The sequence below is a fragment of the Sturnus vulgaris genome, chromosome 2 (assembly GCF_052056855.1).
Source record: "Sturnus vulgaris isolate bStuVul1 chromosome 2, bStuVul1.hap1, whole genome shotgun sequence".
NCBI classification, from domain to species: Eukaryota; Metazoa; Chordata; class Aves; order Passeriformes; family Sturnidae; genus Sturnus; species Sturnus vulgaris.
In genome coordinates this window covers 101,351,473-101,377,926 of record NC_142244.1, presented here as the reverse complement: position 1 = coordinate 101,377,926, position 26,454 = coordinate 101,351,473, and the positions used below count along the sequence as shown (strand labels likewise).

General features: G+C 37.1%; 1 protein-coding gene across 2 annotated transcripts in view; it reads right to left on the bottom strand.

The window, feature by feature from the left end:
- Nucleotides 1–5,908: 5,908 nt before the first annotated feature.
- EGFL6 (EGF like domain multiple 6) overlaps nucleotides 5,909–26,454 on the bottom strand; it is a 32,733-nt gene continuing 12,187 nt past the window's right edge. The window contains exons 7-12 of one of the 2 annotated variants that reach the window (XM_014875877.2): nucleotides 25,838–25,960; nucleotides 18,887–19,213; nucleotides 11,040–11,120; nucleotides 9,832–9,918; nucleotides 8,213–8,478; nucleotides 5,909–7,007 (exon numbers count right to left, since the gene is read on the bottom strand). In XM_014875877.2, the coding sequence (XP_014731363.2) occupies nucleotides 6,912–7,007; nucleotides 8,213–8,478; nucleotides 9,832–9,918; nucleotides 11,040–11,120; nucleotides 18,887–19,213; nucleotides 25,838–25,960 (980 nt within the window). In that variant the 3' untranslated portion in view covers nucleotides 5,909–6,911. The remainder of the gene's footprint in view (nucleotides 7,008–8,212; nucleotides 8,479–9,831; nucleotides 9,919–11,039; nucleotides 11,121–18,886; nucleotides 19,214–25,837; nucleotides 25,961–26,454) is intronic. The other variant, XM_088160201.1, reaches the window with a different exon arrangement.

Genomic DNA, 26,454 nt, shown 5'->3' with positions numbered 1-26,454 from the left:
TCCCTACCTTTCTACTAGCAAGTAAGGGGAAAAAAACCCCACTATAATATGAAGCAAAACATTATAATGAAATGAAATTAGATAGGGAGCAAAGTGTTTTGAACAATCATCTCCTTCCATCCCATCCTTAATGATATGTGGAAGGGAATACTATATAAATGTCCCATTCATAGACTCTGAAAATCCAATAATTGGGCCATACTTTTAGATTGAGATTTCATTTCATAAGAGTACTTTCAATCACAGCATGTGAAGTTTGTTGATTCACACAAGAGTGACTTCTTGGGTGGCTGCTCATTTCAAGAGTCACTTTCACATTTTTAGGCTCTGATCCAGTTCTGAGAGGGAGGATGAGGCCCTGGATTTGCTTAGGCTGGCGTCAAACTGATGCTGTTTCTGTGTGATGAGATAAAGCCTCCAGCACTGAGCTTGGCAGTGATGCTGCTCAGCTCTCCTGATATGGCTGCCCATGCTGTTTATTTCCAGGTTTTGAGATTCCTGTGCATTTTCTGTAACACTGGAATGTGCTGAATTTAGGATTATGAGGATGATGCACATACAGTTAACTGGGTAGCATTGATGAGAGCTATTTCCCATGTGTTTCCTGGCCCTTCCTCCTGGCAGGAGTTCCAGTACATGGTGGGGGTATCATACCACCTGGAAGACCTGAAATTGAATTGCTGTGAGGATTATGAAGAAATTCTGCCAGAGTCAGCGGAGTGTTATGAAGCCATCTGAGTAACTTGCTTAGTTAAGCATTGAAGAATACTTCACTTGAGGGAAATTGAGATAAGCAGCTGTCTCTCTCTATGTCTCCTTTTCTGCTATGCATAAGCAGTGAAGCAGTCTGGTGTTGGTGAGCCAAATATGAATTTGTTGTGGCAGCCTTGGGGTTGTTTATATACACATAGTACTCTTGAAATAGTTATTGGATATTGAAGAAAACTCTCAAACTGTAGTGACAATGATCTTAGTCCATCAACTCTCCTCCTGAAGGAAGCAGCAAGTAGATCAACTACAAAGTGATCCTGTGTTCCACCACTACACGACTTGGTGGACTTCAATGCCAGTACAGGAAACATGGGAAAAATATGTTGGATCTTTCTCAGTGCAAGTGAGTTCCCAGAAGAAAATGCAGTCATTCTCAGACCATTTTCCTTAGAGGTATTAGCTAATTTGGAGCCACTGACTATATAGATATAAAGAAGATTGGTTATTTATTCTTATTCCGTTACTTGTGGTGACCCACAATTAATTTTCATATCCCATTTGCCTGCCCAGTCACTTAGTATTACAAAATTCTTTGCAGCCACCTTTTAGTTTAACTTTCTTGAACCATAAAAGCAAATATTATTATCTTGCTATTCACACCTTCACATGTATTTTCAATAGTGCACATACTTGGGCCAGTCTGCAGGTGCCCCCTTGCCTCTACAAAGGATGACTATTTTAAAATCCTGGCAATTTCAAAGAAGACAAAGAAAATTAGAACTCCCATATATTTACATCCTGGGCAGGAAGGTGCTGCTAATGATTAACTCACTATAAGTGAACATGTGGCTTTCTTGAGTACAGTATCTGTTCTAGGACTTTTAAAGTCAGCTGTTAGCATTACTTAGTTAAGAATAAAATTAATGCTGGAGGAGAGGATAGTTTATTTGAGGGTGATTTTGAAATATGTATTTTTAATTACTTTATGGCATGTATTTCTAAAAGTTTTTATCATTATTTTGTACCATTTTATCATATTTGTGACTTCTGTTTTATTATGGTATTGTATAATAGTAAATTGAGTCGTTTTTCAAGTGGGAAGACAAATCCTTGTGCAGTACACAAAAATACCATTAATTAAGATATCAAATATAGCAAGAAAAATATAATACTGCAGTGAGTCAAAACACAAAGATTAAAGTAACTGTAATAATCTGCAGTGAATCAAACTCCAGGGGTTTAACACTAAACTGCTATCAACCTGAAATCAAAGCCAGAGTCTGGTTGATTGCTTTATCCTCCAAAGTCAGATTTATTGACTGCATCCCAGAGGTGTCCAGTTCAGCAAACAGATTTTGGGCATCAAAGTTAAGCCCTGTACAAAAGATTTCAAGTGCCTGAATGAGCTGCTAACTTTGCTACTGTCTTTCTAAGGAACAAGCTGCAGAAAATTAAACATGTCAGCTCCTCTACCCAACAAAAAACTGGCAGTTATGCATGTGAACTGCCTCCTGGGAGTGATTCTTGGAGCATTTTGACTCCCAAGCTCTTCATGGGAATCATTTGAGGGAGAGCTGGGGCTTGGGCCCTATCGGAACATACCTGAGGAGCTATTTAGTGCTTCTGCAAACCATCCTACTTGTTGGAGAAGAACCATCTTTTCATGGAAATAAAAGGAAGCATATGAAAAAAAGAATTAAATGCTGTTTTAAGGCATGTCTAGGGACATGCTGTTTCCTTTGACTCAGACCTTATTTCTATCAGAATTAAATACACTAATTGTTTATCATATATTGTATTATTTTGCATAATGTTTAGCTTTGAAATATTTCCCTTTCATTTTAGATTAATTAATAAAACCTTCTAAATGTGTGATTGAAGTTAGCTTTTATCTGAGGACCTAAAAGGATCACTTTTAAAATGATTTCTCAAATCTGTTGAAAGAGAAGTGTCTGCTCAGGAGTATATCTGAAACAGAAATTTATATAAGGCATTACAGAAATATTGAGAAATTTAGGGGCTTTCAGAGTATCAGGCTATTAAAAAAAAAAAACCACTGAATCACAGAAGGCTGAAGATTCCCCAGCTTAGTATTGCTCAAATAAAAAATTAATAATCAGTTCTCTCAACAGCTGTGTAATGTACCCTTCCCGAACTGGGGAGGGTCTGAGAGACGGTATGTCTAGTTTTGTTGAAATCAAACTTTAAGGTCAAGTATTTGAGAGGTTAATAACTGTTAAAATTAGAAATTCTTTTCTATTAAAGATCTTTCACTGTGATGAGCTTTAATGTAACAGTTGCACATATGAATGACCAAGTAAATTACTTATGCTTCATTGCTATTTACCTTTTCATTAATATATTGTCATGAGTTACAATACCTCCAGTACATACAGTTGTATGAATCTGTCATTAACAATATAGGAATTATGAAGAAAATATGAGCAGCAATCACTGAAAACCTCTCTTCATTATGTTGATCTTTTTGATCCTGAAAAATTGCATTTGGGAATCAGTTTTTAATGTATAAAATAACATCTAATAGCTGGAAAATGTTTCAAGTTCCTTTCAACTGCAGGTTAAAAGATAACCATCTTTTGGGAACATGCCTCAGCATTTCCATGTATTCACCATGGTCAAAATGAAATGCCTCTGTTATTTCTTTTGGCAGCTAAAGAAAAGTGATTCAAACCTTTTGTTACAACATTGAAGATTAAGTGATTGCATCTGTTGAGTAGCTTTTGAAGGATGCAGTATAGATTTGGGCAATTAGCTAGAAGCTCTTTTTTTTTCCATTAACTTGCAGGCAGAGTAGTATCTAAAGTGTGAGTTATCAGACTTAAGAGTTACAAATGATGTTATCAAAGTTCAAGCCACTTGACTAAAGCATAACTTAAACTTGCACTCCCAGTGCAGTTTCCTTGCTGTCTAAAATAAAAATGCTGATAATAGATTTCACAGTAATGAAAAACTGTCAGGAACACTTAGAGGCATTAATGACTATAGGCATAATATGTCCTTTAAATGATCTGAAGGAGAAACATATAGGTTTTGCCCTTAGCAGTTCCATCTTCAGAATGAATGTTGCAAACAATACCAGTTAATTTGCTGATGCACTGATGTGGTTTATATGATTTTCCATACAGAATGGATTTATTTTGTTGCTTCTGCAGAAGCTATCTTTGAATTTATTCACAACAAAAAAAGGTTTAAGTTTTTCTGTTCAGATCTTATTATGCTAGAATTATGATCTGCTATGATGCAAGCTATCTTGTGTATGATAATCCATTACAAACAAATGGGACACTGATGCATCTACTACAGAAAGCCTTATAGCAGCTATTGCAGTTAGTTGGTACTGATCTGTGAAAATCACTTTCTTACTCATTCCATGAAATACAAAATCTTTTTGACTTGATTTTTGGATGGAATTCTACCACTAAAGTATTGGTCCCAGTGATGATTCATGGTGGGCTGCAATTCAACCAACAATAAACAAATATTAGCTCCATATTTGTTGTGTTTACTCTCTGTTGTTTGTGTATTTAGTGAATACCCTTTAGATATTATGCCTTCCACAGGCAGTATGTATCTATCTATGCCCAGTAACTGCCCATGCAAGAAATGCCCAGATGCACATTTTTAAGGTGGACTCTGCTCCACATGTATACGTCATTTGCACTTCAAATACTGCAGTGCTCAAGGTTGTAATGATTCTTAGGCTTCTTAGTATTTAAAGGTGCTGCATAAATTATTGCTGTTTGAATCTAGACACAGAATTTTCCTTCAGTAAAATTGAAGTTTCATTTTTTTGATCTTCAGTAAGAATAGTTCAACTTCAGAGTCAGACAATGAGGAGTGAATCCAGAAAAATACTTGTCTCACTTTTCTGCCTCACTGTGAGGTTATTCAGGCATCCTGAGATCAATCACAGTCAGCATCATATTTGATACTGAAGGATCTTTACCCACATTTTGAAGCTACTAGAGTCTTTGCCCTTAACATAGTTTGCTTTTCCCAAGTCCTTTTTCTGCAATTTCCTCAGAACTCCAAAGACATCAGGAGACAGATTCCCATGTCAAGGCTGAAGTCCGTGTACACTTCCCAGAGTATTTGTTTCATAACATGAACCAGTTCTAACAAAAAAAAGCCTCATACATAGCCATTGTAAACTTTCCAGATATTTCACTTTTGCCTACCCTTTCCTCAGCTCTGTGCACAGCACAAAAATACTGTGTTTCAGCAAGAAATCTCTCAAGCATCCCCGACTTGCTTCATGGGTGCAATTCAAGGTGTTTGAACTAGTGTAGTGTTTTTGTTCAAAAGCTTAGGTTCATACAGGCTGAATTCGTCAAAATTCTTCAGTGTTAGAGAACAAAATTCTATTCGGTCATTTTGGATGTACTCTGCTTCATACAAAAACTAAAACAAGAGAGTCACTAATAATGAACAGTGAGCAGCCAGCCTAGAAGGGGATACACAGAACTAACCAAGAGGAAAATGCATGCACACGTATTTAACTGAACATTGCCAGAACCAGGGCTTTTCCACTGGCTTCTCTGTTCTTTTAGAATCCAGACCATTAGGTACATTCTGCACAGATCACAAGACAAAAATAACATTCTTATATTTCACAGAATTGTCATTTGACTTCCTTTCAGAAAATATGTAACCTGGATTGTGGTCCCTTCTCAAACATGTATGTGTACATTGAAATGCACTTGTGAGCATGGGCAAGCATGGCAGTGGGTGGAAGCCTCTGCTCTGCTCAGTGGATGGAAGTTCTGCTCACCTTCCTGCTCCTGGGGATGGTGGATAATCCCCACCCCTTTTGTTGATGTTTGAAGGGTCATGAAGGAACTCACAACAAAGATTATTTTTTTTCAATTGTGTAAGAGGAGCCTTATTTTGTGGCCACTAGGTCATACTGTCTCCTGGACAATGAAAATCATTCTTTCTCACCTCTAATGGGGTAAAGTAGGCCTGCAATCCAGCAGGAGCCTTTTGTTCCTGAAGGTCAGTACATAATGTGAAGCTTCTTAAACATTAATAATGGGTCATTCTTTTTGCACTTGTTTTTCTGTGCCAGTTGCTAACATCAACTGTTAATGGTGAACATTAAATGCTTACAAAATTGTAAAGGGATCAATTCTTAACACTGATTTGTGTGACTCAAAGACACTAATGACAATAAAAGTATTTTACATATTTTATTGGTAATGAAAGTATTCCTCAAAGATGTGAATCCACTTAAAACTTACTTAGCTCCATCAAAAAGGAAATGAAGGTATTCACTTTCTTCCTACTTGTTCAATAGATTGACTATCTCATGTCTAAGATAAATTATTTGTCAATAGAATTACTTTATTAAAGTTTAGATTTTGACATGCTTCAAAGATCACAGACCCAGAGGGGTGACAAAATTTGTCAGGAAGGGTGTGCTACTGCAGGACATTGAAGATAAAAAGATATTAACAAAGCCAGCTCAGCACAGTTCAGTAATAATACAATAATAAACACTGAAGGCCACCAGGCTGCCCAAGATAAGCCAGCTCAGCAATAGTAGGGCAGTAAACACTGAATATATACTAGGTAAGTGGAATCTATCAAGATTAACAACATGTAAATAGTGGTATCATTTCTGCTTGGTGTGCTGGCTTTGTGGATTTACCTAGCACCCATCTTTGCACAAGTATTTAAATAAAAAAACACCTTGGCTCTGTGTGTGATTGCCTTACTGCACACAGGGTGATGGATACTCATTTTTGGAACAATATACACACTAAGAAGTTAATTATGTCACCAGAAGTAGTAACATTCTCTTAAACACTGCTTCATGTTCTTATAGAGTAGAAGAAATTAAATAGAAGACTAATGAAGAGCCTCAAGAAGATTTTTAAGAAATAAAAGCATGTAGAATTTGTAAAAAAAGCTAGACAAATTATACTTTAGAAACCCTGACCTTGAATTATAAAATACAGTAGTATTACACTCAACACATGTATTAAAATTAGAAGAACTCATAAAAAAACATGATCTGCACCTTGCAGTTTTTCTGTTTGCATTGTTACATTAGATTCAAGGCACAATTTTAAAGGTTTGTTTTGGCTTTTTTTATGAAGAAATGACTACAAAAATACACTACTAATAAGGCAAATGTGAAAAATAGGATTAAATCTGATATACTCAAATGTCCATTATCAGGTATCTTCTGGGCATGGACCAGAAATTAGGATAACATTGTCCACTCCAATTTCTCCAGTTTTACCCTTCCCACGTTCTGATTCAAAAGTGACCTGTCATAAGAAAAAATATGTATTAAGGGTGAAAATGTAGTTTATCCAGCCATTTAGCAACTCTTAATTAGTTATAATGCTATAAATGGAGAATATTTTAATACAACATAGGACCTAAAGACTTAAATCTTTGCCATTTTTAAAGCTTTTGTGTATTATTTGAACTAGATTTAAAATCCTCTGCACAGATTTACAATACCAGGTGGATTACTTTAATAAGATTACTTACTTTTATTGTTAAAAAAAAAAGCAAATTGAGTTAAATCCTCTTATAATAATGTAGTTTTATCACAGCACGTGATGCTCATGCATTTCATTTATTGAAGACATTACAACTCTTCATTTCTGATCTATTTGGATCCTCGGGTTTTGTGTGTATATTCTATATATATTTACACACACTGATATGTATTGAGTATAGTATGTATACTATATACAAAGAGGATGATTTTTTTTTTAATAGGATGTCTGGACTTTTTATTTTATAGTCTGATTCTCATTTAGGGGTTTTTATTTTATAGTCTGATTCTCATTTATTTAAGGACTTTTCTACATCATTCCAACTGTGCAAAGGACCTTGAAAAGGGCTTGCATTTCCTTTATGTGCACTGTATTCAATTATACAGTAGAAGCCTTTACACAGCACTGAAAATGTTCCATCACACAAATGGAAATCAGGCCCCAGATTTTCGAGGAGAAACTGGCTGAAGTCCTGATTGAGGCAGTTTTCAGGCATACATCAGTGCAGTTTCCCAGTGGGTATTCCATGCTACTAAAGTGATGGCCCCTCTTTGATTATACATGATGTCTCCTTGTGCTCCAATGATCTAGTTCAGTGTGGTTTGAGAGCATCCTCTTCTATGAAATGAAACATTTTCATTTTTCCAGGCATGTATGTATACTTCTGCTGCATGAGATATTAAGGACAGATTTTGATTACTTGTTTTAATTCATGATGTGATGCAGTATTTTTACAAAATGACAGAATTACTGGCATCAGTGTTCTAACCAATTGGTGTGATTCAGTTCTGAAATTACACTCAGGTGATAACTTTTATGCCCCCTAAAATATGGTTTCTGTTTCCCATTTCAGATAAACCTTTTGATTGCTGAAGCCTATAAAACAGTTGGTGGAACTTGATGATTAGGAAATTAAATTGGCATGTTGGTTATGGTAGTTGGCTTATAAATGGTTTTATACTTACACTGTTGGTTGTTTCAGCCCCCTGAAATATCTCTATTCTTCCAGTTCTCCACTTTTCATCTTTTCCTTTGTTCTCTTCCCAGACAGGAGCAGTTTTTTTGTTTGCCAGGAACACTCGAAGCTTTCCCACTTTCTCCCCAGCAAGCCGATAGCTGAAAATCAAGCAGTAGCTGCTCTTTGGTTTAAGGTCAGTGAGGAGAAGTTTTAGACGCCCCATATCGTTCTTGTGCCCCACAAAAGCTGGAACTGCCATGTAGTAGCCATCACCTTGTAAAAAGAAAATTTAAAAAAATCATCTTTAATGCACTTGTGTTATTTATTAGTAATTTGAATACGTTTGCTAAGAAAATAAGGGGAATCTGAAGCTAGTTTACTTGAATAATTTAAAATCACTGGAGAAAAGCAGCAGGGAGTGCATTTAGCAAGGAATAAACTTGTACTGTTGGAAGTCAGATCAGTTTACAGAGATGAGTTCATACTTCACTGGCAATTACAGACGTTCTTTCTTGCACTATCTTTCAAAGGCAAAACCATCTGTTTTTCAAATGCAACAGTCTGAAACATGCTGCTGTGCCTCTGTGGACGGATTATTTCAGTACTTGAGCTAGCTCAGTATTCTCTCCACTGTCCTCTGCATTGATGACAAATTCACAAGGGAAGTGATTGCTTATCTCCCAGGTCCTGGAAGACCAGTGAAGTGACTGACACACACAAAGTCTTAAAGGAATAAAACATCTGGGGCCATAAATGAAGTCATAATCAGCAGATGTAAGTTCAGGGAGACAGGATAAGGCCAGGGTAAGGTCTTCCTGGAAGTGCCAGCACAGCGAAGGGATTTAGGGAATTATATGGAGCAGGAGAGGAAGGATTAGTGAAGAAAGACTAACATGGAAAGACCCTGAGAGAAAAGTGAGAGAATGTGCATGTGGCAACTGGTGTAAGCAGCCTGCAGGATCTGTAGGATCCACTGGTCACTACTGCAGCAACTTCTGCAACATTTCTGTGTCACAGGAAAAGAGAGATCCTTCCAAACGAACTCATCCAGCTCCCCCTTTTTATATACACTCACTCAGCAATCCCACATTGCTCTCATGGAGCTCCTTCTCAGGTTTTAGCAGACTCCCATTGGTACCTGTTCATGTATTGGTTGTTCTTGAATAGGTCTTTTGCCCTTGGCTTATTCTGAGTTTGTCTTGCAGAGTTTGAGATTTCTAAGCAGTTATCCCAGTGATATTTAAGCCATGTGGGTGACTACATTGCCACATCCATCTAAATGACAGATGTGTGATAAAATGTCCTACCAATCTTGGAGAGACACAACACATGGCTGATAAGGTTTCCATTGCCTTGTAGTTTGCAATTCTGAACAGTTGTGCTCAAATAATTTTTCTTACATTTTGATTTATTTGTTTTGAAATATGTTGCCAATTACTATTTGCTATTGGACATTTCAAATAAACAATATCCACTTCCAGCATCCTCTGCCTCCTTTCTTCTTTTATAAAGATAGCCCACTGATAGAAAAGAAAAATCCTGGATTCTGTTTCATCCCCCATCCCTTTTTTTGGAGGGGGTAAACCATCAAATCAAAGTCTATCTAGATGGCACATAATTAAATACCTCTATCTCGATCAGCAGGATTCCAGTCAAAGTCATCATCAGCATCTTGTTTCCAGTCACATACCCCTCGACTGAAGCTGCAATCAACTGAAAAAAAAAATTGGCAGAGATCATAGGAGCACTATATCCTAAGTACTGTTAAAACATTTTGCTCTTTATTCATACAGTTATGAATGTACAGATAATTCTAAAATTATAATCCGAATTCAGATAGTGTTGACCTAGATGAAACTGCAAAAAAAGCAAAATATTAAAATTTATGTAATAATTCTTTCTTTAGGTCAGTGACTTTTTACTTGCATCTGCACATGAGTTATATGCTGTGACTTCTGTATATTGAGTCCCTGCAAATCCCCAAGTATAGGTGGAGCTGTTAATGTTGAACTCTGGCATCAGGAATTGTTTGAGATCTGCCAGCTTTAGAGCTCTCCATTCTCCATTTGCAATGAGCTCAAGTTCCAGTTCTATCCATTGAGAGAAATTGGCATCCCATGAGAAGAATCCCTTACACCAGCACCTGATACTCCAACTACACGGAGCTGGGAATAGCCCAGATGAGTTGACCTTTAGAGCACACTGGAAAGGGTGTTAGCCAGAGCACACCACGACCTTCATGACTGTGCATGAGACACACAAAGGAACACTGTGCAATGCAAGCATGACAGATCAGATTAAGAATAATACGTCAGCCATCTGAATTTCCTCAGAAAGAAGCATCCTTCTTGTTATTTTAATGTATTTTATGAGACAGAGACATGAAGTACCTGGCATTTAGAGAACTTTGTTGTATAAATCCATTATTTCTGAGATTACTGCTTTCTAAATTGTAATGAATGTTGTCAACCAGCACATCTGTCTATTTTGTTTAAGATTATTGTGTACTATGCAACATGTTTTCATTTTATAGACAATAGGAGCTACTTTATTTTATCATGACTATGAAATTATTCAAGTGAAATTCAATTGCAAGTCAAGTTCCAATGTCGGGGAAACTTTCTATGCATGGGTTATAAACAGTAAAAGTATGCTTGGAAAAGGACACATTGGAACTGGTAGCATAGTTTGGCCAGATACTGTCTCTAAGGTGTTCACAAAATCTTTGGTTTATGCTAAAGGCTTTTAAACTGGTTCTGACTTGGCTAACACAGGTTGTTACAAAAAGATACAATACACAGGAAAACAAATACTGTATGATAAAAATAAGCCACCTTCTTGTTCTGGTCTCGACACTGGAATTTTCCTCTGTGCCAGGTGAGGGCCAAAGGCAGCTGCTTCTTTTACCTTGGGAACTAGGGAAAACAGCTTGTCAAGTACTGAGTCATCACAGGAACAGAAAATGGAACTTTATTCCTTTATACCAATTGACATAATTTAAGTAAGTCAATATATGTATTTTCCACTCCACCACCAAACTCATATTCCTAACTGGAGTTAGATACTCTGAATTTTAAAAATTTGCTTAAACTGCTGTTTTCCACAGCACTGAGCCTTCTAACCTATAAGCACTGGAGCTACAGCTCCATTGAATTACAGACTCAAAAGGTCATAAAATGTTGTTCTTTCTTCAGTGGGCTGATCTGCTTTCTTGCTATAATGATAAAATTAAACTGAACTCTACCAGACAGCAGAGACAGAGACTTGGCAGCAGTTTGCCAATAGTAGCCTCAAAAAATGGATAATGTCAGAGACTTTGTAAAAGCCATAAACATTAGGGCATCAAGGGCCCCCAGGTCTGTATTCAGGGCAGTGATAGCTGGTGCTGCTGTAACAGAAGCCCAGGAAGTCACACTTATTTTTCTGAAGTCACACTCTCAGCTAGGGTGCACGTTTTCCTGCATTCCTGATCACCTCTGATATCTGCTGGGAAGAAAGGCTCCAGCAACTGCCCTTCTCCTTCCTCACCCTCCCTGTTACAGCTGGTAAGCACACACTGATGTCTTGATAACCACCCTGAGCAAGTTATTTTGTAAAAATTGGTTGATGTGTCTTGTGCCGAACTGGAAGAGTTGGTAAAGCAGCACCAATGGATGCTGGGGGCGTTCTCTGAGATACTGGCCTGAAAGAGGTGGTTGCTCTTTATTATTAAAGATTAATAGAAGCATTATTTCTCAGAGACCAAGAGAAATCCTCTTCTGTCTGGTGAGATAGAAGATTACATATTCTTGTTTATACTAAGTAATCTTTAAATTACTATAAGTCTTTTAAAATTCTATGATTAAGTTTGTTTTGTATTATTTTAAGTGATTAACAGATAAGTGCACTCACTAAAAAAATAATAATAAGTCTCAACTTCTTTATGCATACCCTGTGTAAGTAACTAATCACACATGAGATAAGGGAAAGATCTGCTTTCACTTTCACACCCTTTGCAAACACATAAGCAGATGATACCTGTGATATATTCATGACCACCTTTGAAAACAGGAGGAGCTTAGAAGTGCCATTTTAGAGGAGTGAGGGAGAAGCCTTTGGATCACTGCTTAGAGAATGTATTAGTGGAAAGCCTGAAACAACTGAAGTTCACTTTTTAGCCACACCCCAAGGGCAGCTGTGCTAAGAAAAGCTCAGACTTCCTCAAAAATGCCAGATGATAGGAGCTATGGAAATTAATTTTCCCTACTCAGCATTGTATCATACATGCAAATGCCAAATATTTTAAAAGTCATTACTTTCACATGGATGCACATTTGTTCAGAGGGGAGGTTTTTTCCCATGAGTTTGACTGAGCTAGGGCTTTCCATTTAAATACTCCAACATGCTCATATACTCAGTTTTAAGACTATACCTAGAAGCCACTGTAATCTAGAGCCTCCTAGTTCTGCCATCCACTTAACCTTTCTTCTCCATCAAAACCATCAAAAATTGCTCTGTGTACACCAGTGGAAACACACACTAACAAAGAGGCCTTGGAGGCACTTCCACAAGTGCTGAATTAAGAAGACTCATGGAATCTTATGAGCTTTCTGATGAATTGCCAGGAGCATGTCCTCTCTTGTTCTCCTTGTAGCTTTCCCCTAACCCAGAGCATTGCTTAGATCACCTGGATAATATTCACACTTAAGGCAAGGATTAATATACATATTTCTCCAAATTAATTTTTGTTTACATATATACATTTAGGAATAGTCACATCCAGATTAGGTGTTAAGTTTACTCTCAAGCCATAAACTTGGCCTTGTACTTGGTGCAAGAGGCTCAGGCTGTGAAAACCCTTGCCAAAATGAAGACAGCTATTAAAATATGATCAGTTCTGGAAAGAGTGAAGTGATTTAACAGAAAACAACAGCTGCCAGAATGATTTATTTGTTAAGTTATTGAATTACGCTTGAATTCACTTGAGAGAGATACGTGCAGGTGTAGCCATGTGCTATCACGCAAAGAACTGTCATGGACAGAAAAAGAGTCCAGTTTGTTTTCCAAATCTATTTTTGTTTTCAGTCAGGCATTACAATCAGGTTTTGCACTCATTGAAAGATATCAGCTGCATATTATAAGAAACTGCAAGCTTCAGCTTACAGAAAGGATTTGAAGAACTCTTACTGCTTAAAAAGTGCCTATATTTTACATCAGACCATCCTCACACATAGCCATGATCCAAAGTTTACTCCTTCATAAGTAATAGGCAGGAGTCAGAATTATTCTTTTTAGCTCTTCTGCTGTCAAGTAGTCTTGTAGAAAGGCAGGTCTCATCTCATGTTCCCTAAGAAAAAACTCTCACCAACAAAATCACACTCTAGGCACAGCAGAGTCCATCCTTCTCTCTGTACTGCAGATGCCCTCCCATCTACTTATCTGCAGCAACAGCTAATATGGAATCTCTACATACAAACCCCTTCATGTCATGGTGCCACACATTCTTAACCACTGATGTCATCAAGCCCATTAAAAAAAAAAAACAAAAACAGAAAAACAGAGTGGGTCTTTCTGTAAAACTGTAAAAAGTCAAGCAGAATATAAGATGTAGTAAATTCTAGGACAAGCTTCCCATATATATGGTATACAGCTAGGTTGGACTCACAGGAATATCCCATTTCTCTGGTACCACATCTTGCTTTGAAAGAATTACATTTGCCAGAAGTCTGACATGTATAGCTATGAACTGAGCTGTGATCTGAGCCTTAATAGCTCAGAGTGGTGTAATTATCAGAAAATAGTAAGATTGAGAGCAAGTACCTTGATAAACTGAGGGAGTTCTCTTGTTCAGCATCCAGAGCTCCGAAGCCATAAGGGGAACAGTCCACTTTTAGTATTGCCAAATGCTAATCCCTCTTTATCATCCTTGATGCTACCAGAGAAAGTGTCTCTGTGTAATAACGTGGCTGGCTACATTATACTACAGGAGTTTTAAGCACGATGTGAATTTCATAAACTGATGAAGTATAGAATATAAAATTTAGGTGCAGTTATCAATACCATTCTGAACTACCAGTGGTAGCCAAAAACTACTAAAATGTTAGAAACTGTCAGAATTAAGGTTGTGCTTCATTATTTCAGTGGAGCTTGAATGTAGCATCTCTACAAGTACTTTGGTCTAGCTCTGTGTCTTCTCCCATATACAGAAAGGGCACTTCTCATGTAATAAAGAGCTTTCCAATAGTATGGCTTACTCTCATTTTTATGAAAATATTTAATAATAATGAATGTATAATTAATGATGAATAACCATATCAATAGTCTATTAATAAATAAATTAATATTCCTATTTATTAAACTGCACCTTTCACAAAAGGACAGGTCTTTTCTTCACATTGGACAAGGCAAAAATCCCACGGAAAATAGTAATTTGAAGTAATTTCAGACTGTGTCATAAGATACAAAAATATAAGAAAAAAACATTTTCATTGATTACCTTAATTTTGACATTTCTTGTATGTTGTGGGCTTCACTTTGCTGTCTTTAACCATTGTGTGGTTGTTTTAAAAAAAATTGGTAAATAGTAATTCTCATGAAGGTCCAGTATTTTGGTAGTTGGGCCTATTTTAATAATTTTCATCTTTATATAATTTTTCCCTTTTTTCCTACAATATTTTTCTATGAGTCCCTATGTATTTATTATGTAGTAAAACTGCTATGATAAATAATACATCAATTTAAATAACATATCAATTTAAAGAGACTTTTCTATTTTTTCTAATTAACTACTCTTCCCAGAAGACAAACAATACCAATATTAATAACACCAAAGGCAGATGCTATGTGAATACTTCAGGGGATTATATGGAGGAATTTAATAGTTGTAGTAAAGGAATCTGCTGAATAGACATGAGCAAAAAAAGGAAAAAATGTACAAATTTATGAGCTGTATATTTGAACTAATGATGTTCTCTGAAGGATCACTCAATATCATTAAAATTGAAAGTGTTTTTAAAGCCAAATGTTCAAGCAATTAAGTGTCTGAATCATGACTGAAGTTTTATGATAACAAGGATCAAGTGCAGCACATGGAAATTTAAAAGGAAAAAGAACACAGTTAAGCAATGTATCCTGAAATGAAAATGAAAATGGCACAATGCTTCAAGTCCTTGAATCACAGCTGATATCAAACAAGAAAGCCACAGATAATACAGAGTTCACAAACTTAATGAAACTACATCTTGGGCAAGCTGCTATCTCTGCATGAAGCAGCACACCAACTTTCTGCAAGAATCCCTAGCAAAATAAAATCTCTCTAACAAATTCAGCATATTAATTTCTTAGCTCTATAAGGGAAAATTCTGGCCAGATGTCACTGGAACAAAGGGAGTATAGGCAAAATACAGATGAACCACAATGCTTTAATATTTTCAAGTAATATTCATTGTTACTGCTGTCATCTGTAGTGGTAATTCTTGTAGAAACAACTAGCTCTGCCTCTCTAACTCAGGTATATGGTGTTCAAATGCCCTGGTTTGGTAGGGAAGGTACTTGAAAAAGAATCTCACCAATCATCATAACAACAGTATATTATTTGGATTTTCCTATGGACAAAGGATTTTCCCTGTGTGCCCTCACTCAAATTGAAATCTGGAAAATTAGTGCATTCCAAGTAGTGTAGCACTGAGTTCTCAACTGGAAGGTTGCATTGTCCCCCCTTCACAATTCCATCAGGTCATGCAGCCCAGCACAGGAGACCAAGTTCCCTTTGTCTCACCCAGCAGGGAGAGCAGAGCCCTTTGCCCTTTTATCCAAAACACAGGGTGGCCCTACCTAGGGGCAGTATTCCTGGCAATCCTTCCTGACCTATCCAAGCAGGCTGAAAAAGACACCTGTTGAGATGTCTGAGTTCCATCCATGCATCCATGCATCCATGCATCCATCCATCCCAGAAAAGCAGAAGGTATAGAAGGACTGACTCGGGTTTTGGTTTTTTGGAGGGTTTTTTTTGTTGTTGTTGTTGTTGTTTTGTTTTTTTTTTTAACAGGCTGCCTTGCCTCAAAATTGAGGAATCAAAAAAGGCCATAGTCCTTTATGGCACAAATTTTGGAATAAATATATCTATAACTAATAAGAGTATTATTTATAAATATTTAATTTATTAGTTACCATAAATAATAATGGAACCTATCAGCACTATGCTCCTAAAAGAGATAGATCAGCAATATTCTCTCAATTCTGTTAAGAAATAGAAGCTTTTAACCCAACAGAAATTGCAACTGCAGGGGAACACACTCTTGCCAAGGGTCAAGCTCCCTTCAGGTTCCACAAGCATTTTGCTGGTAATTAGTGAATCTTTTTGAGTCTTTCCCAATGTTATCACATTCAGCCCAACATATCTGGTCAATTCACACCACCCTCTTGGCACACACAAGCTCCCCATTAGCTTACCTTCATGAAGAAGCCTGAGTACCTGAGAACCCAATCTTAACAAACATCAACATAAATATTGCAACCATGTTCTGCTCACTTTCTCCAGTTTCTGTAAATTAGCATGACTGAGAAGAGTTATGTCCTTCTTCAGGGTAGTATTTTGGCAGAAACGTGTGGGAAACACAGTTCTCTAGATGTAAAAGTAGGGCCACCAGAAGACCTCTGTTTTATTGCTTCTTGTGAGAACAGAGGCAAGTCACTTAATCCTTTGCTCTGAGAGTCTCAAATGTATTTGGCAGTACCAGCCTGGCAAGGCTGAACCCCAAGGGTAGTTTGCCATATAGGGAAAACTTCTACCCCAATTCAGCATCAGCTCCTGCACCTGCTACCTCTCTTAGGTAAGTAATTTATGAAGGGATCCTCAGAAGATGGAAAGGACACTTCTTTAGAGGAAGTTGCATGTGCTAGTCAGGATTGAAAGGCTGAGTAAAGACATAGTCTGGGGCTTAGGTGTGGCTGGCCAGAGGGAGAATGATATCCTGAGTACAGAATCCTCCACTCGGGAGGCATGGCACCATTAGTCAGAAATTTGTCACCATTTTATCTGGTTAAAAGCTGACAAACAGAAGTCTCTTTTTGCATGCAGCTAGGTAGCAGATGTTTTGGTTTTTTAGAAAAATTACTGATTCCTGAATTGTGACTTTATGTGCTTATAGTACCAGAGAGAAATCCAAGCATCTTCCAGGATGCTGGTCTACACTCATTGTTTTCTAAACTACTTTGAAATGCTTGTTTGAAAACACAGAATGAATCACAGAATCATGTAGGTTGTAAGAGCCTTTTTTAGGTTACCTCGTCTGACTTCCTGATCAGGGTATTCCTCAATGCCCAGTTCAGTCATATAATGAATATCTGCAAGGATAGGCACTTCACAAACTCTCTGCATACCCGTCCCAAATTTTGTCCACCTTCATGGTGAAACAGTCTTTTCATTGTATCTAATGAGAATTTTTTTTGTTCCAACTTGTATTCATCACTTCCTGTCCTATTGCTGTATATTTTCAAGAAAAGCCTGTCCATTCCTTCCCTGTAACATCCCATTAAATAGCTGAAGACATTGATAAGATCTCTTCTTAGCCCTCCTGTTCCAAAGCTGAAAAAAGGTATCTCAGCCTCTCCACATGTTCTCCCTGGCAGAGCACTGCTAGATTCATGTCAGTATGTCCAATTCCCACTTGTTTTGTAATGGGAAGTGCAAAACTTGCCTTCTATTGCAAAGCATCTTCCTAAGCAGTCATCCCAAATCTATAATGTAGTACAAGGCTTTTCTCTCCCTTTCCATGTTTTTTTTTAAACTTCATATTGCTCCAGTCAGTCTACTTCCACAGCCTGGCCAGAGCCCTTTAACAGCAATGAATGGGTCATTCTCCCCATTTTGGTATTGTCAGCAAAATTGAAACATGCCATTAGCACTCCCCGTTAATATTTGCAGGAAGGGAGGAGACTGGTGAGCAAAGACCTGACTTTGTTCTGTTTATCAGCTCCCTAGCATAATTTGAGGAAGCAATATTAGTCTACATCCTTAACTTAAACTGAAACAGGCCGATTACCACTGAAAACAAAAAAAGGAGCAACTTTAGGAGCATGCCTTCGACCCAGAAGCTTGTATCCTCCAATGTATTAAGTGAATAATTATATTTTTTCTTGACTGCCTTACAGAATTACAATTTTACAGACCATTTTTTCCAGAGGACTTTAAAATTATCTTTCCTTTAAAAATATATACTTAACTCTCTTTCCAGGTTAAATAGCAATAAACTGAATGTTAACTTCATTTTTTTCACTATTATTATATTTTTAATTGCTGTGGGATAGTATTTATTATTTTTCTATACTTTGTAAAGAGAAAATATAATGAATGAACAATTGAGAGTGTCTGTTTTTCATGGTAATTATTTTTGAAACTACTTTGAAGAATGTTTGACCGAGACAATTGTACTAAAAGCCAGTTATAATAATAGAATCACTTGGGTTGGAAGGGACCTTAAAGATGATCAAGTTCTAATATGCTGTTCAACTTCTTGCTGTGTTTTCAAAATCTTCAAATGTATTTTCAAAAGCATTAAATAGAACCTAACCATCTTATGATTCTATGATTCATTTTCTACAAGTAAATTCTGATAAAGTGTCTGGAATGTTTTGTGATGATTTTTCGTGTTTATACATATTTACATTGAAGCCAGACATTTTAAAAAACAAAGAAACTTACAAAAGACATCTCCTCTAAGGCTTCGCTCATCAATTTGATTTTCAAAATCTTCCTTCTCCTCTTCATCTGACTCTTCTGCCTCCTCTTCTGCAGCAGCTGCAGTTCCTTCCTCTTCTTCACTGTAGCTCCCACCAAGATCAATTCCACCTTCATTGTCCAGCAGCTGCAAGTGGGTTTTAGAAGGTGGTGTCACAGCTGCTTCTGGGATTGCATTCTTGATTGTTTTGTGCTTTTTCACACTGCTTTTATGTGCAAGAAGCTTTTTAATTGTGTCCTTAGCTGTTCCAGGGCTTCTTGCAATTTCCTTCACTGACTTTTCAGGGATAACTAGAACCAAGAAGAAAACAGAAAATATTCATCTAAGGAATCATCCAGCAATGACAATGTTTTTTAAATGAGACCACGGTGTCCTTTACAAGGTCTAGAGACACATAGAATTGAATTCTCTACTACAAGATCTAAGTTCAGTTCTGCACAGAACCGAGCACACATGCACATGTTCAGTGCTTTGTGCTCAGCTCTGTCTAACAGTGAAAAGACCAAAGCAATCCTCTCTAATGATCTCTTTGGACTCCTGTGTAACACAGGAGTAACAAATGCCATACAGCCCCCTACTTAAATTATTTTTACACTGGAGCTCAGGCAAAATGCCAAAAATCCTTCTTCAATTTTTGGACTAAAATTGTCCATGGAGCTGGGATCCCCTCCACAACAACTGCAGCCTAATAATAATGAGTATTTATTTCGGGTATCTTTCGTTAACTTCTCTGGTCTAACTTTCCTTCCATAGCAGGAAATGGAAGGATATACTGAAATGGAGCATATACTGAGAAGACATACATCAAGCTCCTCCATCTTATTTCTTTTAGCTCTAATTTAATTGTAAGGGGTAAACACCAAAATTCAGAGAAGCACCCAAGAATGCCAAATTGTTACCATCTTGCAATCCTAAGAATGGACTAGATATAAATGTAACATTTCCTGAGAATTTACCATTTTATGATTCCTTTTGATTGTTAAATTATGTATCTTATAGTTTTGGATAAAGTGGTGTTATTTTAATTATTTTGGAATTATCCTTTTGGATACTACTATCAAATATTGTGCACAACCGTGTCATAAACTACTGTTGAGTCCTTTATGTGAACTACCTAGGAAACAATGAAAGCTGAGCAGTTCCAGTGTGCTATAAAAAAACTCTTTCATAAAGTGAGGCTATTTTCATCAGTGGATCAGAATAGCCTCATATACAACTTCCCGTCTTTGATTCTCAATCAGTATTGATGCTGCAGTATCTACAGTCTTTTAGGATTAAAAATAATGGTAGAAGACAGCTATTTTAATTTCCCTCTGCTTCTGCTGTCTAATGATTATATTATCAGGGCAAGAATATATTTCTATTTTGCTCCTCACTTTGTATTAATGAAAATTTTATAGTAGTACTTTGAGACAGATGGATTGGTCTTGGAACCTTGGGTAGTACTATTTTCTCTGTGCTTCTTTTTATGGAGACACAGCAGAAGAAAAAACACCAGTATATAAAATAGAGCTTCAGTCTAGTAGGAAAAGAGGAAAGTTCCCTGAATTTATATTCACTTCTGGAAAATACAGTCTTATCACTGTGAATTTGTCACTTTTTTTTATGGCAAATGCAGATACATGCTATTTAGTATGTCAGGAACAGAATCAGACTCTCTCTGGTATACTCACTGTAGCATTTAGGTGTTTTTGAGATTGCTGTTGGAGTAAAGAGAGGCCAATAAAATGAAAGTCAAATTTGAGGATTTGTTCTTCCTTTCTTTTGGATAAAACTTACACGCCTGCTTGTCAAATACTTGCAAATAAACTCTTTACTAATATTCCACTAAGTATCCTCTGGAGGAGGATGTCATGAAGGATGTAAGGTTCCCTGGGTCTAAACTCAGAATTCAGCATAAAAATTAACAGGAAAGCTTAATTCCATACAAATTTCCTCTTGACTATCAGTAACAAGAAACTTCACACTTGTAATAGAAAGGTTATGGGGATTTTAAAGGCCACAGGACTGACTGCTCAGCAAACCTTACATCTGCTTATAGTTTCTGCTTTGAAGTTTCCTCATGAAATGGAAAATTCTTACAGTTCAAAATAATAACCTCTGTAGTGTCAGAAAACCAATTTCCTTGTATGGGCAAAATTTAGCAGTGTGGAAAATCAACTGACAGCAGTGACAAAAGGGGATGAAAAGGTATAAATTCCCATGTGCTTGCAGACTCCAATTTGCTGCTGCACTATGAAAATCTCCGTGCTTGTGGAGACAGAAATTCTAGACACCAAGCATATTTTAGGACACAGCATTAGTCTCCTTCCAATCTGCATTCATCTTTAGAGTAGCCAGAGGTGTAGATTTAAGGCTTTTTATGTCTAGCCATAATGTGCAGGAAAACTAATGCAATGTAATGATACATCACCTTGAACTCAGTCTGTTCTTTTGAATCCATGACCTTTGGACTTGCCTGAATGAGCAGCTGACCTTCTCTGGTGCTCTGGGGTGCTACACCTGAGAGTGATTTTTCAGGCCCCTTTGCCTCAAGATATGTAGATAAATGCAGACATGTTGGTGACAAACATTTGTGCACTTATCTATCCATGTGACTGCAGAAAATTTTGGAAAGTGCAAAGAAATGTAGAGCATTCCACCCCAGCTCTTCCTTATGTACCTTTGATCAGGAAGCATGCAGATTAATGCCTCCTGCTCATGCAGCTTCTGTTTATTGCCCTAATATGAAAACATCCCAGTTTCAAATGTATTTTCTTTCTTTGAATTAGAGAGAATTAAGGTGAGAAGTAGGAAAACAAAGGCAAATGGTGACTGAGGGCTAAAAGTAAAACTTATCTGTCATAATTTGCTATACAAAATTCTAAACCCACAGAAACAGATTGGTGTAGGATATCTAATGACCAAGTTGTAAAAGCTGAGCTGAAAAAGATACATAAAAAGCATATGCCAGCCCATGGACTCTGTGCTGCATTGTGTAAAGGGAATAACTCAGGGGATGATACAGGAGAGGGACAGACAAGGGTCTGTTTTCCTTCCACACACCCTGTGCTGCAGCTGGTGCTGCCCTGACCATGCAGGGGATGCAGTAGGAGACAGCTTGCTCTGCACTCCAGCAGGCACCCCCCTGCTTCCACCTTCACACCTCACAGAGTATTTAAAAACCTGGTGAGAGACAAGCCTAGGAGATTGGCTTACAAATCCTTTTGCAGCTCCCTTTATAGCTTCTCTATACAAGAGTTGGTGAAGTGTTGTGGGAGACAGACAACAATCTACCACGTGTAGGTGGAGTCTGTAGGTGTGAGTAAAGATTAGATCAGCATGACATACTTCCAGAAATCATTCTAAAAGTTATCAACCTCTTTTAGATATTCTTAAAAGAGTCTGAAAGCTTTCATAGATAGGTTAAAAGACAGATTCTGGGCTATTATTTTCTTCTAAGCACCATAGAACATCATCTACCAATATTTGTTTCTACCCTATTTAATTTCTAAAATTTTTACTGTTTTATTTAGGGAAGGACACTTTGAGAAATCAGGGCTAGTTTATCATGCTGGACTGTGCTTAATACATGACTACACCAGCCAGCAAGGCATCTAGTAGGAAATGTGTGGTGACAAAAGCCCAAGTGTTACTCATTGAAGAATGATAGCAGTATTTGAGTCCATACTGAATTAAATTTTAAGAATATCACCAGCGATATGACCACAGTCATTTTTGAAGCTTTGAAACTTTTATTATGTCAAACCAAACCTTTCTCAGGATTGGCAAGTTAATAAGGAAGCAAAATAATATATATAAGGTCTAAAGGTTACCCTATCAGCAAAAAATGAATGAGTAATACAAGAGGCAGAGAGAGAGCTGGCATGAATTTTTATTGACACTTAGATACCCAGCAAAGCATAATGAAGAAGAATAACCTCTGCCTCTAGCTGGGCAATAACAAGAGTGTCATTGTTGAGCTCCTTCGTGTGATACCTGTAGACTTAAAGATAGAATCCTTTTTCCCGTTATTTTGTAGGACCAAAAAAAAAAGTGAATCAAAAATAGGTTCTTTTTCTTCCCCTAGGAATCCTAATTGCTTATGTAATCTTGTAAGATTCTATTCTTAAATAAAATAAAAGCTGAAATACACATAGAAGCATGTGGCAGGGGAAATGTGGGTTTTCAATGCACAATAGGAAATCAGGAAACACATGAACCTGAGAACAGCAACAGATTGCAGCAAGATAGAGGCCAGATGTGGAAAGGACTAGGACCCTTTTAGGGATCACTCAAATCAATTCATCTCTATGGATTCTCAAACAACACGTGTGCTACAGACAGTTCAGAAATGGTCTCCAATGTTTCACACATATAGGAGTGTTAAATGGCAAAAGGGTGCCCTAATAATCACAGGTCATATCCACACCAGCAGCAGTGTTTGCAGCCTGATGTTTCAGCAGCTGCTCCAAGTTAGTGTACTGACATACAAATTGAATGAAAGAATTTTCACCACCTTCTTTGCAAAGGTGAAATAGATATTTTGTCACTTATTATTTGATGGCATGAGATGTAGCCACAGGAATTTCATTGTAAACAACGTGCTTAATTGCTCTCTTTTCATACTCCAAAAATTAAGGTATATATTAAAATAGCTTTCATTAAAAAAAAAAAAGTAAATACTGCTTCCATGGTAACCAGGGTTTTTTATACTAGAAACAATTGCTATTAAGAACTAATGTTTCCCTGTGAAAACAGGATTCCAGCTCTGTGGGAATAATTAATTCCCATTGGTGTCCTCATCCCATTAAACCCAATAGCAAAGTTTCTTTTGGCCTTGGTAAAGGCAAGGCTTTTCCACAATTGCCATATGACACAGAGAACATTTAGTGTTGCACTGTTGGCTGGTATATCCAATTGTTTGTGTCACTGTTCGAAAAAAACATCTTCCCCAAGAGCAAGACACGTCCTGTCCCCATCTGACACTGCTCAGATGTTCTTCAGGATTGCAGTAAAAGTCAACTATTGAAACATTCAGAGCTAAAAGAATCTCTTCCACTTTCCTTTAAAAGAAAATGTATATGTGGACAAATTACCACCAGAGAAACCAGTCTTTATTTAGCATCTCTACATTTCAGGGCTCACCTACCACTGATTGTATTTTAATCTCCCTCTGTTGTTGTTTACATCTTTCCAGTTGAACCCTCACTTTTTGACCTGCCTGTGAGCTCTGATTGCTCTTATTACTTTATGTTATTCCTCTATCCTCTCTTGTAATAAATCTCTTTTCTATTTAGTGTGCTCTATTAAGTTTATGAATGGCATGGATCCTTCCTCTGCTAAACAACAAAGGGACTTCAGTAATTGGAAGTACAACAGGAGGAGGTAGGCAGAGGACAAACTATGTAAAAGAAACACCTGTGAGAAGACAGGGATCATCTGACTTCAGAACTGATTTTTATACAGGGCTAGACATCAAAAAATTTCTCTCTACAAGTGAAAATATTTGTTATTTATATTTAAGCAATCATTATTGTTTAATTGTTTTTGCTTGATGAAAGAATATTTTATACACAGAATTAGTCAAAAAGAAAATTTCCCTGGAAATTTTTACCTTCTCATTAAAAAGAAAAAGGCAAATAAATTTAAAAAAACCCAAAACAAACAAAACCAAACCAGACTATTTTTCTCAGAGATGTATTTGTTTAACATTTCACCTGTGGTACATTATGTTTTAACAAAACCATACCAAGATGTGTCATGTCAGTTTGCTTTGATATCCAGTCAAATGCATCCTTTATTTCAGTGAGCTGCAGTGACATACTACAAGAGATGTGGTCTAGCAAGGAACCTGGCTCATAACATTGAATTTGAGCAGAAGAATGTTCTAAACAGCTCTGCTGTGGTAATCTGTGTCCATATCAAACCTTTCAATAACAGTCAGATTTTTGTGTATTTTGCCTTGTTAAAAGTCAACATTTTTTTACGGGAAGCTGAAACTTAACAAAATGGTGCTCTCCTGTGCAAGGCCAGGAGTTGGACTAGCAGGTCCCTTACAACTCAAAATATTCTGTGGAAATACTAATTTATAAATGTGTATTTTAACTTTCAATTGCTACCATAATGAGAGTAGGAACATGGATAATATAGGGACTCAGAGAACATCTGTGACCATGAAGTATAATCATAAGACATATCTGATCAAGGATTACTTGGAAAGATTTATATATTATGTAGACTTCATCTGCTACAGGCAAAAGCTTTTAAAATGTTTGAGCAGAAGTCAAGTGTCCTCTTGAGGAAAACATCTTTAATGATGTTGCAGGAGAAACATCTGCCAGGACTAATAAAGGTATAAATTAAAAGGTTCATTTTAAATATAAAGGCAAGAACAGCCTTTCTTTCTTCTTGAGGGTCATATTCAGTTCTAGTGGGGAATGACATCTTTATAGGAGGTCTTCCATATTCAATAGACAAACAAAGGCAAAATTTTAAGTGAAAACAGTTTAACAGAAGTCACACCTTTCCTCCCTTTTCTCATTTTTTGCTAAGTTAGCCTGAAACTCTTCTGGGAGGGACTGTACATCCCTCCGAGGGGCTAACCTTGAGAAATCATGGAGAAATCACAGTAGATTTTTAAAACTATTTTCTGTTTCTTCAAATTCACTTCTCTGCTTTACTTGCAATTCCAGGAGATATTATGAGACTTGGAGACTTAGAGGCAAAATTAATTTGAACAAGTAATACTTGTATTAACTATGTTATGAGTCATTAAGTAGTTAATATATTCAGTAGTCATTGAGTAGTTAATATATTATTTTGTGGAGAGATCTTGTTTGGTTGGTATTGCAGCACTGTTCAGCATGACTTTTAATGATCAATTATTGGAGAAAAACAATACAGCACTATTCCTCACATCCAGTGGTACTCACCAGCACAGTCAAATCCACTTCCTCGGTAGCCCTGTTTACATTTGCACTGGAAGGATCCCGGGGTGTTGAGACACTCTGCATGGAGGTTGCACCTGTGTGTATTTGTCACACATTCATTTACATCTGGGGGAAGATATAAACGCTTCAATGAAAACTGTGTTGAAACCCAGGGCTCCTGACAGCCTGTTTGTGCCACCCATCTCTTTCCAGATATGTGAGCACTAATGTGAGACCAAGACAGTGCAGTGACCATCAGAGGCAGCAGAATTCACACTAGCAGAGACTGCTTGGTGTCAGCTCCAAATGCACAGATGCTGGTGCATGCATCCATGGAAAACGTAGAGCATCCCAGTAAAGACAAGGTGCATGCAGGGATTTCCTGATTGAGAACAGGATTCAAACTATAGGTTGTACACACTCTTCCATTAACAAAATGCACAGGGCACCAAGAGAATGTGTGACATCAGTTGAAAAAGAGCTCACCAAAACATTCTCGTTCTTTCATTCACTATAGAAAGAATGCAATGGAAAGTAACCCTGAGCATGCCAAGATGTCAAGATCTTTAAGCTACCTCTCACATCCCAGCATATATATGATGCTGCATGAAAAAAGGTAT